At 43.7% G+C, this 15,634-nt stretch overlaps 1 protein-coding gene across 2 annotated transcripts in view; it reads left to right on the top strand.

The window, feature by feature from the left end:
- The window catches only part of CACNB3 (calcium voltage-gated channel auxiliary subunit beta 3), a 51,285-nt gene extending 35,924 nt beyond the window's left edge, over positions 1-15,361 (top strand). For both annotated transcript variants that reach the window (XM_034412311.3, XM_034412310.3), the window contains exons 10-13: positions 4,660-4,811; positions 6,801-6,896; positions 9,493-9,651; positions 11,483-15,361. In XM_034412311.3, coding sequence (XP_034268202.1) covers positions 4,660-4,811; positions 6,801-6,896; positions 9,493-9,651; positions 11,483-11,797 — 722 coding nt within the window. In that variant the 3' untranslated portion in view covers positions 11,798-15,361. The remainder of the gene's footprint in view (positions 1-4,659; positions 4,812-6,800; positions 6,897-9,492; positions 9,652-11,482) is intronic.
- Positions 15,362-15,634: the final 273 nt, after the last annotated feature.

Below are 15,634 nucleotides of genomic sequence, written 5' to 3' on the forward strand. Positions count from 1 at the left end.
GTAAGCTGTTCTGAGTAAAGCTGCCTTTTGCAATTGACTGGTGGTGAATTTGTAGTCAAGTGGTCCTCCAGTTATTTTGGGATCACACTATTATTACAGGTAGTCCTCAAATTATGACCACAATAGACACCAAAATTTCCGTTACTAAGTGAGACAGTTGTTAAGTGAATTTTGCTCCCTTTTATGACCTTTCTTGACACAGTTGTTAAGTGAATCACAAAAGGTGATCACATGAGCCCCCGGACTCTGAAACTGTCATAAATACGAACTAGTTGCCATACATCTAAATTTTGATCATGTGACCATGAGGATGCTGCAAAGGTCATAAGTGTGAAAAATGATCATAAGTCACTTTTTTCAGTACCGTTGTAACTTCGAACGGTCATTAACTGAACTGTGGTAAGGTTCTGGAGAACCGGCAGCAGAAATTTTGAGTAGTTCGGAGAACCGGCAAATAGCACTTCTGGCTGGCCCCAGAGTGGGGTGGGAATGGAGATTTTGCAATATCCTTCCCCTGGAGTGGGGTGGGAATGGAGATTTTGCAGTATCCTTCCCCTTCCACACCCACCAAGCCACGCCCACCTAGCCACACCGACAGAACCAATAGTAAAAAAAAATTGGATTTCACCAGTGGTTGAGCTTCACCTGACAGCATCTTTTTAATGTAGACTGAAAGCACTTCCTACACAACCACTCTTCCCTGTTGCTGTATTCTGTATCATTGTGTGAACATTCCCTTGCCTGCTTTCTGGGAATGGGAAATGGCTTTTCCTGTTGACCAATAAAGAAAGGGGGGGGGGCGGAAAGAAAGGGACCAATAAAGAAAAGAAGGGGAAAGGACTGCCTTCTACTGCATAGCTCCCAATAACTGGTAAGATCCCACAGAGTTGGTCTCCTCTGGGTCCCGTCAGCTAAGCAATGTCGGCTGGCGGGCCCGTGGGGGAGGGCCTTCTCTGTGGTTGCCCCAGCTCTCTGGAACCAATTACCTCCTGAGGTCCAGACCGTCCCCACCCTATTGGCCTTCCAGAAAGTGGTGAAGACCTGGCTTTTCCGGCAAGCCTGGGGCCTTTGATCTCGCTGCTGCAATCTTGCGAGACCCAGCCATGAATGGAGTGTATGGGTTTTTAATGTTTTTTTTTAAAACAACTTTTATTGTATATTGTTCACATTATTTTTTGTTGTAAGCCGCCCAGAGTCCCCAGGGAGTTGGGCGGCATAGAAATGCGACAAATAAATAAATAAAAAATAAAAAATACTGGTATTCCATCCAATGCCCAATCTCCTCAGTTCGTTTCCCCCCCCCCTCCTGTGAGGAGAAAATGCAGGGAAACAGCAAAGCCACTTTTCCAAGCATTCTTGAAAGGCGTCAGAAGGAGAAACCACGATTCCTTTCAGATGAATGGAGGCAAATCTCGGGAGACAGAATGAAAAAGGAAGGAACTTTCTTTCCTTCAGAGCTCAGGAGAAGATACTGCAAAATGTTTCTCGAAGCATTTCTCCTAGAGAAAGAGGCAAACAAGTTCAGCCTCTGAAGCGCCCCCACCCCCATCCCAGAAGCCCTATGAAGATGCAGTGAGTTGGCACCAGGATCTCCGATTGGCACTTCCTCAGTGTATGGAAATGGCTCAAGATAAAATTAAACTCATTGATCAGTTGTGAACTATTTTAGGAAAGCATCAATTCTATAACTAAATTCAGCTTTCTGAATAAAATATATGTTTGTTGTAATGTCCTTAATTTCACTTGGGTTAGTTCTCAAGAATCAGAGAGGGCAAAACCTCGTCTGTCACTTGAAATGGCTCTTTCATTCCTTGAGCTTTTCTCTTGAAAGTTAACTCAATTTTCTGCTTAAATCTTCCTTCTGATTGAGAACGAGGAGGCAAGTCAAGACATCATTGTTACCTTTCCTGAAAGTGACTTCTGCTGACTCTTTGCCCAAAAGTTCTTCTGAAGAACCACCTCCAGAAAACTTCCTTCTGGGGTAACTCTTGCAGCTTTTACTCTGGGAGATCACAGTTAGTTTTCAGCCTTTTCCTATACTTTGTTAGATACTATCTCTCCAGACATGCTACTCCATGTGTAAACCCAGAATGGTTTCAAGTTATCCCTTTTAAAACAGGTAGTCCTTGACCTACGACCACAATTGAGCCCAAAAGCTAAGCAAGACAGTTTTTAAATGAGTTTTATTTTACGACCTTTCTTGTCCAAGTTGATAAGTGAGTTCTGTGCTGCCAAGTTAGTCATATGATTGTTGAGTGAATTTGGCTTCCCCATTGACTTTGCTTGTCAGAAGGTTGCAAAAAATGGATATGTGACTTCGGGGACCCTGCAGTTGTCATAAATACATGCCGGGTGCCAAGTGTCTGGATATTGACCATGTGACCATGGGGATTCTGCAATGGTCATTAGTGTGAAAAATGATCATACGTCACATTTTTCAGCGCCGTTGTAACTTCAAACGGTCACTAAATGAATGGTTGTAAGTCATATAAGTGCTACCTGCACTATACTTGATAGGCTACTTCTCCACGAAGGGACATGAAAACTGGATTTGTTAAGCATGAGTTATTGAATAAATAAATTATTCAATAAATAAAATACATTCAATGCACTAAGCAATTAACAGTACCCGAATTTAGATACCACATTATGCCTAGCCCAAACAAACCACATTATAACTTAGTTTGATATGTGAACTCACTCACTCATAGTTTTATAATTTCTGCCTGTTCAGTGAGTGGCATCTGTCTTGGAACCAGTTCAAGTTGATTGTAAATTCTTAACTGACTTGTTTAACCAGGAATTTTGATTGGGTTTAATTTATAACCTTTAAAGATGCAATTGTGAGTTACTAGGAAGCAGCAGCACCAGTAATGGAATTTGGCAAATGGTCAGCAACAGGCCTCCATCATAAAGTGTCTTATTGGTAATCCTATCTGCCTTTCCCAGATAATATTATCATATTAGTCAAAATAAATTTATGAGCCATGTAATCAGCTTTTACCTCAGAATCGGTAAGTGATTAAAAATTCCTATTATATGCCTTTAACCTTTCCTTGTGACTCAGAGATATTCATTAGATTCATCTGATATTAGATTTAAATGGGAATTTAAGCTCCTGACAATCCTTACCGTAAAATCAATTTTTCACAAAAGGAGAAAAGAAAAAAAAAAAAGATGGGAAGGGTGGAACAGAAAAGAAAGCAAACTTGAACACAAATTCTTAGCCATAAGGTTCTTATTCTGACCAGGTGGATCCAAACGGCTTAAGAGCCATGGGCAGGGGTGGGCTTCAAAAACTTTAGCAAGGGGTTCTCTGCCCAGTTGCTGGGTGGGCGTGGCCATGGTGGGCGTGGCCTAGTCGGCCTCCTGCACAACGGGGGGAGGGGAGGCGTTTTTGCCCTCTCTGGACTCTGGAGGCTTTCCTCGAGTCTCCGGGAGGGTGAAAACGGCCTCCCCAGGCTCTGGAGGCCTTCCCAAACTTCCGGTAGGCCCGTTTTTTGCCCTCCCTGAGCCTCCGCGCGCACCCTGCACCTACCTGCATCCAAAACGGGCCACATGGGAACTCCTGGGAGGGGAGGGGAGGGGTGGGTAGGGCCAGCCAGGAATGGGATTTGGGGGTTCTCCGAACTGCACAGAATCTTAGCTAGAGGTTCTCCCGAACTCCTGCAAACCCCCAGCAGCCCACCCCTGCCCATGGGAACCAATTTGGTGCACACCAAGGAGGGAGGGGATGGTTAATGAACAAGCAGGGAGCAAAGCCTGATGGGCTGGTTTCCCATTAAAGCCAAGGGAAGAGGCTTCTGCTATATGTTACCTCAGCATGGCAGCTTTTGTGATTGCAAGTGGGTGTCCCTCTTTGGGACTTCTCCTGGGGATGATGGTTTCCCAGTGTGTAGTAAAAGTCTTGTCTTTTACTACAGAAGAGGAAGACGAAGAGGAATATTGGAGGTGAGAAATGCAAGAGATACAAGTAGTCTTCGACTTACAACCATTTGTTTACCATGGGTTCAACATAACAACAGCACTCAAAATAGTGACTTATAATCAATCCTTACACTTACGATTATTGCAGCTTCCCCATGATTAAAATTTGGATGCTTGGCAACTGGCGTGTATTTACAATGGTTGAGACAGGGGTGAAATTCAACAGGTTCTGGAGAACTGGTAGGGGAAATTTTGAGTAGTTCGGAGAACCGGCAAATACCACGTCTGGCTGGCCCCAGAGTGGGGTAGGAATGGAGATTTTGCAGTATCCTTCCCCTGCCATGCCCACCAAGCCATGCCCAGAGAACCAATAGGGAAAAATTTTGAATTTCAGCCCTGGGTTGCGGGGTCACGTGATCACCATTTGCAACCTTCCCAGCTGGCTTCCGACAAGCAGAGTCGGTGGGAGAAGCCAAATTCACTTAACAACCCTGACATTCACTTAACAACTGCAGTGATTTGCTTAACAACCATGGGGAAAAAATTGCAAAATTGGCAAGACTCACTCATAACAATGGTGTTGCCGAGTAATGGAAATTCAAGCCCCAATTGTAAGTTATAAGTCAAGGATTAACTGTATCTGAGACGTACAGAGGGAAGGAACCTGAGAAAATGGCATTTCCTCTTGGAGAGAAGGATGTCCAATTCACAGTCCTTCTGTTGCTTTTACAGCTGAAGTCCAGAGCGAGATTGAGCGGATCTTTGAATTGGCCAAGACCTTGCAACTGGTAGTGCTGGATGCAGACACCATCAACCACCCAGCCCAGCTGGCCAAAACCTCTCTGGCTCCCATCGTTGTCTATGTCAAAGTTTCTTCCCCAAAGGTGAGCTGGGAATAAGGGGGTTATGCCCAACCGGCAGCTTTGCTCCCATCCCAGAGGTGCTTTCCTGCTGCCTCCTTGTGGTGTTCCCTGGTGATGCTCCTGAGCTTACAAAACTCTAAGCCTTATTTATCTTTACAACAGGCCTCACAACAGGGAAACAAACAGTTGCCATCCAAATAAAGTTAGCAAGTCAGAACAATCTTTGAATACCACAGAGAGAGTCTCCTCCTCCTTCCTTCTCTGAATTTTGCCTTCCACTTCCATTCTCTGCTTTAAAAAAGACAAGACTCCAGGTGCATGTTCAATAGCAGATGGTGATGGAAAAATACTTAGTGCAGTCTTCAGGATTTTATGCTAAAGCTGCTTGTAACAGGGTGACCCGGATTGCCCTGCCGTTTTCTTTTTAAGGAAATTTGATGGGAAATGGTTGTTTTCCATGACCAGAGAAGAGGCAGAGCAATGCCAGCCTTGATCTCTGAGTGAATAGCCTGATAGCAATAGCAATTAGATTTATATACCGCTTCACAGTGCTTTACAGCCCTCTCTAAGCGGTTTACAGAGTCAGCATATTGCCCCCAACATTCTAGGTCCTCATTTTACCCACCTCGGGAGGATGGAAGGATGAGTCAACCTGGAGCCTGGTGAGATTTGAACTGCCAAATTGCAGGTAGCCGGCAGTCAGCAGAAGTACCCTGCAGTACCACACTCTAACCACTGCACTACTGTGGTTGATAGTCCCAAAGGTGTTTTGTTTTTTTATAGGAAATCCAGTTGCCTTTTGGAAAAAGCGCCTTTGGGATTACTAATCTCTACATTTTGTAAAAAACACCTTTGTCACAGCGATGACCTGGATGATTGAGAATCTCCATAGATATAGGGCCTGATAGGAAGGTGGGCTACTCTCATAACTAGCTGGTCTTCAAAGCTACCATATCAGAAGAAGAAGCCACATCAATCAAGAGAACACCCCTCCCTTCCTTAGGAAGCCCATATTCATTTCCAATGAGCCTGGATAGCTCTGCAGACAAAAGCACTGTAATTTAACACCAGCTGTCTGCAATTACTGTAAGTTTGAATCTCGCCAGGCTCAAGGTTGACTCAGCCTTCCATCCTTTCTAAGGTAGGTAAAATGAGGACCCAGTTTGTGGGGGCAATAAGCTGACTTTGTATAAAATATACAAAAGTATGAAAGCTATTGCTTAACGCACTGTAAGCCGCCCTGAGTCTCCGGAGAAGGGCGGCATATAAATTAAATTTAAAAAAAAAAAAAAATGAGGCCAATCAACCTTTGGGTGACTATGGGCTATCTGTCGTAATTAGGAGCAGTTGTATCTACAATACACGAGGGAATGATTCAAAGGGGTCTGGACAAGAATTTTGCTTGAGGAACAAACTTTGGAGATGTGTCTTTCTTTTTCAAGTTATTTTAGCCAAATCATATCGGCTGCGTAACTGTTTTCACACGTCTCCTGCCTCAGAATAGCTGAAAACTGTAACACCAATATTGCATATATGTACAGAGGGATATTTGACCTTCTGTGGACCAAGGAAAAGGGGCTAAGGGCCACATACAAGTTAGGCTGTAGCAGCATAGCTCAGCAGATCTGTAATTTTCTCAGTTGGCCAAGGCTGAGAAAAGGAACTGAATGTTTTTGAATGAATGTTCCTAGCCAGAAAGCCAAATTCATTCCTTGGCCACTGTCTTACTTATGTACAGCAATAGCTCTAGATCAGCTCTTCCCAATGGCTGTAGATCAGCTCCTCCCAACAACCTGCCAGATGTTGGGGTTAAGGAAACCCAAGGTAAGCAAGCCAAGACCGTTCTTGAGAGTTAATTAACCCACTTGGGCTTTCTTAAATTTGGGTAAGGGTGTTCTAGATGTATTCTAATTCTTAACCCAAATCTGTTGCTAAGACGTTACAGTAGCTCTAGATTTCATGTGGCAACTTTTAACTCTTTGCCTGTATCTTCTCCTTTTTCTGTCGAAGGTGTTGCAACGCCTTATTAAATCCAGAGGGAAATCACAGGTGAAGCATCTCAACGTGCAAATGATGGCTGCTGACAAGCTTGTCCAGTGTCCTCCGGTGAGCCTTTTATGCGTAATGTTTTTGATTCATCTCCCATCTCCTCCTTGTCCTGGCTCTGCTTGTGTCCACTTTGGTGGCATGAGCAAAATAAATTTCTCTGGCTGCACTTCTCTACTGATACCCTGCCCCTTTCTTAAAGAGACTGATATAAAGTTACATTCTAGAATCAGTTTGTTTTTGGAGATACACAAATGGTTTTCCCACAAACCCCAACCAACACTAGTCTGATTTTCTATACAGGTAGCCCTCGACTTACAACAGTTCACTTAGTGACCGTTCAAAGTTACATCACTGAAAAGTGACTTATGACCATTTTTCACACATACGACCATTGCAGTATCCCCATGGTCATATGATCAGACAGTTGGCGACCAAATCATATTTATGACGGTTGCTGTGTCCTGGGCAAGGGTGAAATGTAAAATTTGTTACTACGGGTTCTGTGGGCGTGGTTTGGTGGTGGTGGGGTAATGTGACTGGGTGGGCATGGCCAACTTTTTTTTTTTTTAACTTTTCAAAGCATTTTTTCTAATGGTTTGAAAAGCCTCTGCCAATCAGGCAACTCAGCTGGGATCGTCAGAGACTTTTCAAAGCATTTTTTTTACCACCTCTTCAGCCAAAAGGTTGCAGAAAAAAATGCTTTGAAAAGCCTCTGACTATCCCAGCTGAGCCACGCAATCATCAGAGGCTTTTTTTTTTACTTTTAAAAGCATTTTTTCGTTGGAAGAGATTGTAGAAAAAATGCTTTTAAAAGTAAAAAAAAAAAAAAAAAAGCCTCTGATGATCCTGCGGCTCAGCTGGGCATGGGGAGGGGGGGCAGGGATTTTTGCTACCGGTTCTCCGAATCACCCGCTGGCATCGCTACCGGATCAAGTGATCCGGTCTGAACCGGGAGCATTTCACCCCTGGTCCCGGGGTCATGTGATCCCCTTTTGTGACCTTCTGACAAGCAAAGTCAGTGGGGAAGCCAGATTCACTTAACAACCGTGTGACTAACTTAACGACCGCAGTGATTCCGTGATAACAACTGCGGCAAGAAAGGTCATCAAATGGGGCAAAAACTCACTAAATCAATGTCTCACGTAGCAACAGAAATTTTGGGCTCAATTGTGATCGTAAATCGAGGATTACCTCTACTTTGCAATGTCTAGCATCCATACAGGGAACATACGCAAGTTCTCAATTGATAGGTTTATTTATTCAGAAATCCAGGCTGTCCTTGAAATTTGGGAAACCATTGAAGCATTAAATTTACAATGATAGTTCTATACCTGTTTTAAGAGAGATGTCATTTTCCAGTACTTAATCATGCTCACTACTGAACACTGAATACTGAATACTGGATGCGGTGGCTCAGTGGTTAAGACACTGAGCTTGTTGATCGAAAGGTTGGCAGTTCAGCGTTTTGAATCCCTAGTGCCGCGTAATGGGGTGAGCTCCCATTACTTGTCCCAGCTTCTGCCAACCTAGTAGTTCGAAAGCAGGTAAAAAATACAAGTAGAAAAATAGGGACCACCTTTGGTGGGAAGGTAACAGCGTTCCGTGCGCCTTTGGCGTTTAGTCATGCCGGCCACATGACCACGGAGATGCCTTCGGACAGTGGTGGCTCTTTGGCTTTGAAACGGAGATGAGCACCGCCCTCTAGAGTCGGAAACAGCTAGTACATGTGTGTGCGAGGGGAACCTTTACTTTTACCTTACTGAACACTTGTATGATGCCTCAGCAGCTGTTGCCTCTGTTCCAGGCCTCCTTTGCCTGCCCCCTTAAAGATGTGTTGGACCAGAATTCCGATTCTTCCCCTGCCATTGTTGTTCAGAGTTTGGGATGATGGGAACAGGAATACACAATGCAGGTTGTCTTCGACTTAGGACAGTAAATGGAGACTGTCTATTATCAATAAAGGAGAATATTTGTAGCTCAGGGTTGAAATGAGGGGTCCTTGATGCTCTCTGAGCTTGTGTGTTTTCTTACAGACTAGCTTGTTTTTTTGCAGTGACTAGCACTGAAGAAGTTCCCTTGTTAGGGTAATGAAACATCTGCAACAAAACAAGCAAACTCAGAGAGCACCAAGGACCCCTCCATGTCTATTATGATTGTAATAATGGTCATAAAGTAGATTATTATGTGACGTCCTACAACCACTGTTACTTTACAGCGGTCGTGAAGCAAATCACCATATTTGTTAGGTAAATCTGCAGTTGTAAAGCAAAAGCTGTAGTTGCTAAACAAATCCATTGTTCGCTCTGACCTGCTTTTGCTGAAAACTAGAAGTAAACGCTGGGTTTTGGCAAAAACCTAAATTGCAGTCATATGACTACAGGATGCCGCAAACAGCTGTAAATGCAGGCCAATTGCCTGAAATGCGGTCATGTGACTGCAGGGGAGGGCAGCCATGAGAACTTCACCACCAGGTTGTAAGTACCTTTTGCGGGAAGGGGTGTGTATCTGTTGTAACTTTGAACAGTTGCCAAGTGACTGGTCTTAAGTTGAGGGCTAGCTGTACAAAGGCAGCAGCAAGGGCAGATTGCCGTGCAGTTTATAGGTCTTACTCCTTCCTCTTCCTTATTATCTTTGCTGTTTGTTTTCCCCCAAGGAACTCTTTGATGTGATCTTAGATGAGAACCAGCTGGAGGATGCTTGTGAACATCTGGCTGAGTATTTGGAGGTATACTGGCGAGCAACCCACCACCCTGCACAAGGCCTTGGGAGCCAAAACCTCCTGACTCCTTCCACTGCCATTTCTGGCCTGCAGGTACGACAAATTGCCTTCTTGCCCCAACTGAAAAGGCTCTCTAGTACAACATCCATTTTCTAGCAGTGACTGTGACAGATGTTTTGCAGCTCATTGGGGGACTCCAAAGGCAATAGGCTACCTTTGTTATCTCCAACCATTAGGAATTGCTATTATGCTATTATACTACATTCAGTTTTGGTCGCCACAATGTAAAAAAAAGATGTGGAGACTCTAGAAAGAGTGCAGAGAAGAACAACAAAGGTGATTAGGGGACTGGAGGCTAAAACATATGAAGAATGGTTGCAGGAACTGGATATGTCTAGTTTAATGAAAAGAAGGACTAGGGGAGACATGATAGCAGTGTTCCAAAATCTCAGGGGCTGCCACAAAGAAGAGGGAGTCAAGCTATTCTCCAAAGCACCTGAGGGTAGAACAAGAAGCAATGGGTGGAAACCAATCAAGGAGAGAAGCAACTTAGAACTAAGGAGAAATTTCCTGACACTTAGAACAAGTAATCCGTGGAACAACTTGCCTCCAGAAGTTGTGAATTCTACAACACTGGAAGTTTTTAAGAAGATGTTGGATAACCATTTGCCTGAAGTGGTGTAGGGTTTCCTGCCTAAGCAGGGGGTTGGACTAGAAGACCTCCAAGGTCCCTTCCAACTCTGTTATTCTATTCTATGTTGCCCCCAAACTAACCCTCAAATGGGGCAGTGAACCTTGGCCCCACCAGATATTGGACTTCAGATGCCATTAGCCATTTCCAGCATTGCCGGTGGTCATTCTTTGTGTCCAAAAATATTTTGACTGGCAGAGGTTTTCCGTTTTTGAGTTATTCTCTTAGAGAATCTTCAACCAGCTGCACCTCATTCCAAAAAGCTAACTTTGGGTGAAGATGAAGAGACCAGTATACAGGGTGTTCTGGACTTAAGAGCGCATTTCGGACCAAAACTTCTGTTGCTAAACAAGGCGATTGTTAAATGAATCAGGACCAATTTTATAACCTTTTGTGCTTCAGTTGTTAAACAAATCACTGTTGTTAAGTGAATCTGACTTCCTCCAGATGTTGGAAGTTGGCTAGGAATCTTGCAAATGGTGCCAGAATTTTGATCATGTGACCATGGGGAGACTGCAGTGGTTGTAAGTGTGAGGATCAGTTGTAAGTCACTTTTTTTAGCCCAATGGTAACTATGTAGTCATTAAATGAATGGTTGTAAGTCAAGGACTACCTAAACAGCTAAAAAAAATCCAACAACATACAGCCTTATTTAACCCATGAAGAAATATAAGCAAATTTATTGTTTCTCCTAGCTGATTGATTTGATTAAAATGTTTGTCGGGAGATTAATTAGTACTGAAGCAAAGAATCAGTCCTAATCCAATTGAAATTTCTTGATCATAAATACTGTAATTGGAAACAGAATGTATGAACCGTAATCCTATCTAGTGCAAATCAATAAATTGCAGGGCACGGGTAGAACTTATTTCTGGTCCATTTCCAAGGTTTCAATATTTTTGGTGAAAGTATAAGTGCAATGAACAGTGCTGTAAATCAGGGGTGGGGAACGATGGCTCCTTTACGACCTGTGGACTTTGACTCCCAGAATTCCTCAGCCAGCATGGAATTCAGGAATTCTGAGTGTCGAAGTCCACAGGTCGTAAAGGGACCATCGTTCCCCACCCCTGCTGTAGATGAATTGGGGATCCCGAATCTACAGTAGTCATATGGAAGCTCTTGGATGGAGCAAATTAAGGGCTGAATTCCAACCCAGCTCTGGCTGTCATGTTGGGAGAGCCCCAGGCAGCGGAAGACTTGCTAACAACTTCCTCCTGCCCTTCCTTCCCGCAGAGCCAGGCCCCGATGGGCGAGCAAGAGAGTGAGCGCTCCCCGGTGGAGCACGACAGCTTGATGCAATCTGACGAAGTGAGTGACGCCTCGCGCAAGACATGGACGGCGTCCTCTCAGCGAAGCTCTCGGCACCTGGAGGATGAATACTCCGACGCCTACACTGACCTGTACCAGCCTCACCGCAACCACAACAGTGGCCTCCGCAGCACCAACGGCCATGACTCGCAGGACCGTCTTCTGGAGCGCGACTCTGAGCACAATCACAATGACAGGAACTGGCAACGCAACCGGCCCTGGGCCAAAGATAGTTATTGAAACTTCCTGGCCAGGCCTCCAGGGACACAAGACACGGCTGCTACTGTCTTTGCCATCTCCCAAACTGAGTTAATTGCCTGATCTCAAGCCTTTGTCTCTTTCCCTTTGTAGCTGAGCCCCACAGAGTGCAGGTCCTGCCCCAGTACACAGGTGCTATCTAAGGAAGCCCAGACATAGCCATGGCTGCCTAAAAGAGGTTGGATGATTTGTCTGGCCCTCCTTCACTTTAGATTATGTAGGCCATGATAGTATCTTTGCAGGGTAAACTTCACATCCCAGTTCCGTTTGGGAGGGGTGGGGAGGCTAGGAGCTGGTTTGGGCTTCTGCATCTCAGAGGAAGAAAATTTTTCCAAGAGAGAAGCTGGTTGTAGCTCCATTTTTAACTGAGCAGGAGATCAGAGCTGAAGATTACAAGGGAGAAAGTAAGCCAGGCATGTAGAGACCTTAGGATGAGTTTACTTCTTCCAAGCGGGAGACCCAGAGCCTCACTTTTTGCCTTGCTGTAAGGTTAGACCTGTGTGCACATGTCCCAAGATCTGTCCGGAAATTGAGATTGGTGTAGATAACCAAGATTGCTAATTATAAGAGTGATACACTCTAGAAATTGATATGAACAGCCAATACTGATTCAATTACAGGGCGTGATCTTCACGGCATTGGCAGCCATTTTGTGCAAATGCTTTGGTGAATCATGTGCAATAAGCAGCAGGTGACACTGAGACACAATATTTCAGCCTGCACAGAAAAAAATAATATATCAGGAAAAAAGGTAGAACTAAAATGCTCCCTGACATTGAATGTTCTGCATTCGGGGGATTTAGTTTCATTTAAAGTCGATGAATGATGAAAGATCATTCAACTATGGCAGGATGATCTAAGAGATTATCGATAAATTATCTGCTGCTAATTTGGATATAATCCAAATATCACAAGGCCAAAAGATATCTATGTAGCGGTGGCTTTTCTACAAGAATATATAAATGTTCATGACTATCACTGAGAGGGCTACACAGCTTCCATCTTCTGTTGCCCTTGCAATTATTGATTAGATGGGTAGGGCCAGATACAAAAGAAAAAAAAAGTTGCTTCAGATTTACCCAAGATTTTCTTAGTTTTCATATTCTTTTACGTAATTCCCATGACCTTGAAGCGAGTTATTGATTCTAAGGAAGCTGAGATGCAAATTGTACTGTGCACTATTAGCACATGTAAAGCAAAGCCTCAAGGATCATTTGGTAGAGTAGCAGCAGGAGAGAGGTTTAACCCTTTCCATCCTAGCTCCAAAGTATTCTGTGTCCAACATATCCCAGCCAACTGGCTGCCTTTTCTAGATGGAGTTGTAGATTCAAAAGTGTGAGGGGAGGGGAGGAAAGGGAGTCTTCAGCAGAGAAAGTTATTTTGCACAAAAAATAGCTGGCAGAGAAAGGTTTAATTAGGCCTTTCCTGACTCTTGCTGGCCGTCTATTCCGAATCTATTTCATCCCCAAGTAGAGTGAAAGCCTTGAAATCCTTGGTTTCCTAGGAACCCCAACAACCCCAACGCTCAGTCTTGTTCCTCTTGTCCTGCTAGGTCATCCTCCTGCGCAGTCACTTCTGTTAGAGGACTAGTGGGAAGACATTTTTTAAAGCCACAGTATGGGATGCTTGAGTCTGTATCCTCCTCACTTGCTCCAAAATTCCTTGCTAATTGCATGCAACCTTGATCTTCCACATTCCACTTGTGTTGCGGGAAGTGGGAGGAAGATGAGGTGCCGAGTAATCGGTGCGTCCTGCTCTTTCATGGTGACTCCTACCCTCAGCACTTTGGGACTTCCATCTTGTGGAAGTGGCCCAGGGCTATAGACATCCTACTTCCTGCTTTTTCTAATGCGCAAACCCTGCTCTTCCATTCTCCCTCTTCCATTCTCGGGGCAGTGGGTGGCAGCCCCTTCTTTTCAAAAGCACGTACAGCTACCAGAAATCAGCCTGTAAATATTGCCCACTAGCATTGGGAGTTGTGTTGAGTGTGTGTTGTACCCCTGGATGGTCCAGAGCCGAAGGGGAAATGCTCTTCCCCTCTTTTGTAGCTTAGGTGGCTTGAGGACGGGGAAATATTTCTATCCCTGCGGTAGTGGTTGTTTGATGGGCTGCTGCAACAGCTTTGTTACTCTTCTTTTGTAGAGAGCACTTATTTCCCCCAAAACTTGTAAGCCTGTTTGAAACAACAAACATTTGCTATTTATAACATGTGGCTGAGTGGTTGTTATTTTGAGTACAGCTGCGAGGACATTGGAATGGACGGTTTGAAGGACAGAATTCAAGTTGGTGTTTTGGCTGGTGTTCATAACACCCTTCCCTGATGCAACACTAAACCCTGCATGATTCTTGAGCCAAAGATTGGGATGAAGAGATATCCCATGACCTGACTGTTCAGAATTGATCTATCACAATTTTCAATTGGTTCTAGAACTACTCTCTTCTGAGGTAGGAGTAAAGCTTAGACTCCTCTAATTTGTAGGACCTTAGGCTACAGTTGCCAGAGTTCCTTGGGCAAAATATATGGCAATTATATGGGATACATAAGCCACACATTAGCAGTATAATTAATTGTCTCAAGAGTTCAGGCACAAGCAGCTTTCATGTTAAAGCGGCAAAGGTTCAAATACAGTAGCCAGAATAAACAAGGCCCTCTTAGTTCAAATGGCATTTGTGCAAAGGAAAGTAAAAAGCAGGTAGGTCAATGAATGGGTTGCAGTCAAGTTCTTGATTTATTTACCCATCAATTGCATTCAACCTAGGAAAGGTGCGGATTGAGTGGCATCTAACCTTCCTCAGATAATAACCGAAACACTGAAATTGCCTTTTAATTAAAATGTCAGAAGTCTGCCTATTAACTGATACTCACGTAAATGCACGTTAACACACCATTTAAGTAGCATTTCTGCTTGCTCCCTATGCATCAATTCTGACTTTCAGATATATTAGAACAAACATCGCCTAGCATCAATCTTTCTCTAGCTGTCCGTCAGAGGGCTTCTTCCCATTCACAAAATGCATTTTGATGATTCTCACTTTGAAAATTATTGTTTTGAGGAGTGGGTACCTATAGAATGGCTCACTGCTTTCAAGAAATGTTTAAAAAAGGCTATGGTCTGGAAATCTTATCTTGTCCCAATACAAGTTAGTCTGTAAAGCCATACTTTTGCAGAAATTTCAAATTTGGTTAAAATTTGTGTGTGTGTGTGTGTGTGTGTATGAATTGCCTTTAAAGTACAAACCTAAACAACAGTATTTAGTAGAACCCATCAGTTGCAACAAGCTCATTTTAGACTGTACTGTTGCTTAACAAATATCTCCTCTTTGCCATCATCCTATTCTAGTTCTAGTCCTGCCATAGCCATGGAAGCCAATTGGGTGATCTTGGGACAGTCATTGTCTCTCAACCCAACCCACCTCACAGGGTTGTTGTTGTGGGGAAAATAGGAGGAGGAAGGTGTGTTGAAGATGTTTGCCGTCTTTGAGTTATTTGTAAAAATAATAAAGTTGGGATATAACCAATTAAATAAATAATATTGGGGATGAAAATTGAGAACAATCATGTTCATAAGCATAGACGTTTATGTTATCAGGTTTTGCAATTTTGCATAGTTTGAGATTCGGTGCCAGCAGCTTTTTCCAGACGTTTCTCAAGCTTGTGCTATTGAGTTCATGAACAGCCAGGAATATCACCTTAAGAGCATGAAAGTGTATATAAACAGGGGGCTCTATAGTAGCACTAATATAACTTATGGCACAATTGAAAACCTTCACCCTCAAACTCTTGGTATAGTAGTAACAATACTTTGTTGTAATAATGCA

This window comes from Pantherophis guttatus, chromosome 2 (assembly GCF_059756535.1).
Source record: "Pantherophis guttatus breed Tessera chromosome 2, ASM5975653v1, whole genome shotgun sequence".
Classification (NCBI taxonomy): domain Eukaryota; kingdom Metazoa; phylum Chordata; class Lepidosauria; order Squamata; family Colubridae; genus Pantherophis; species Pantherophis guttatus.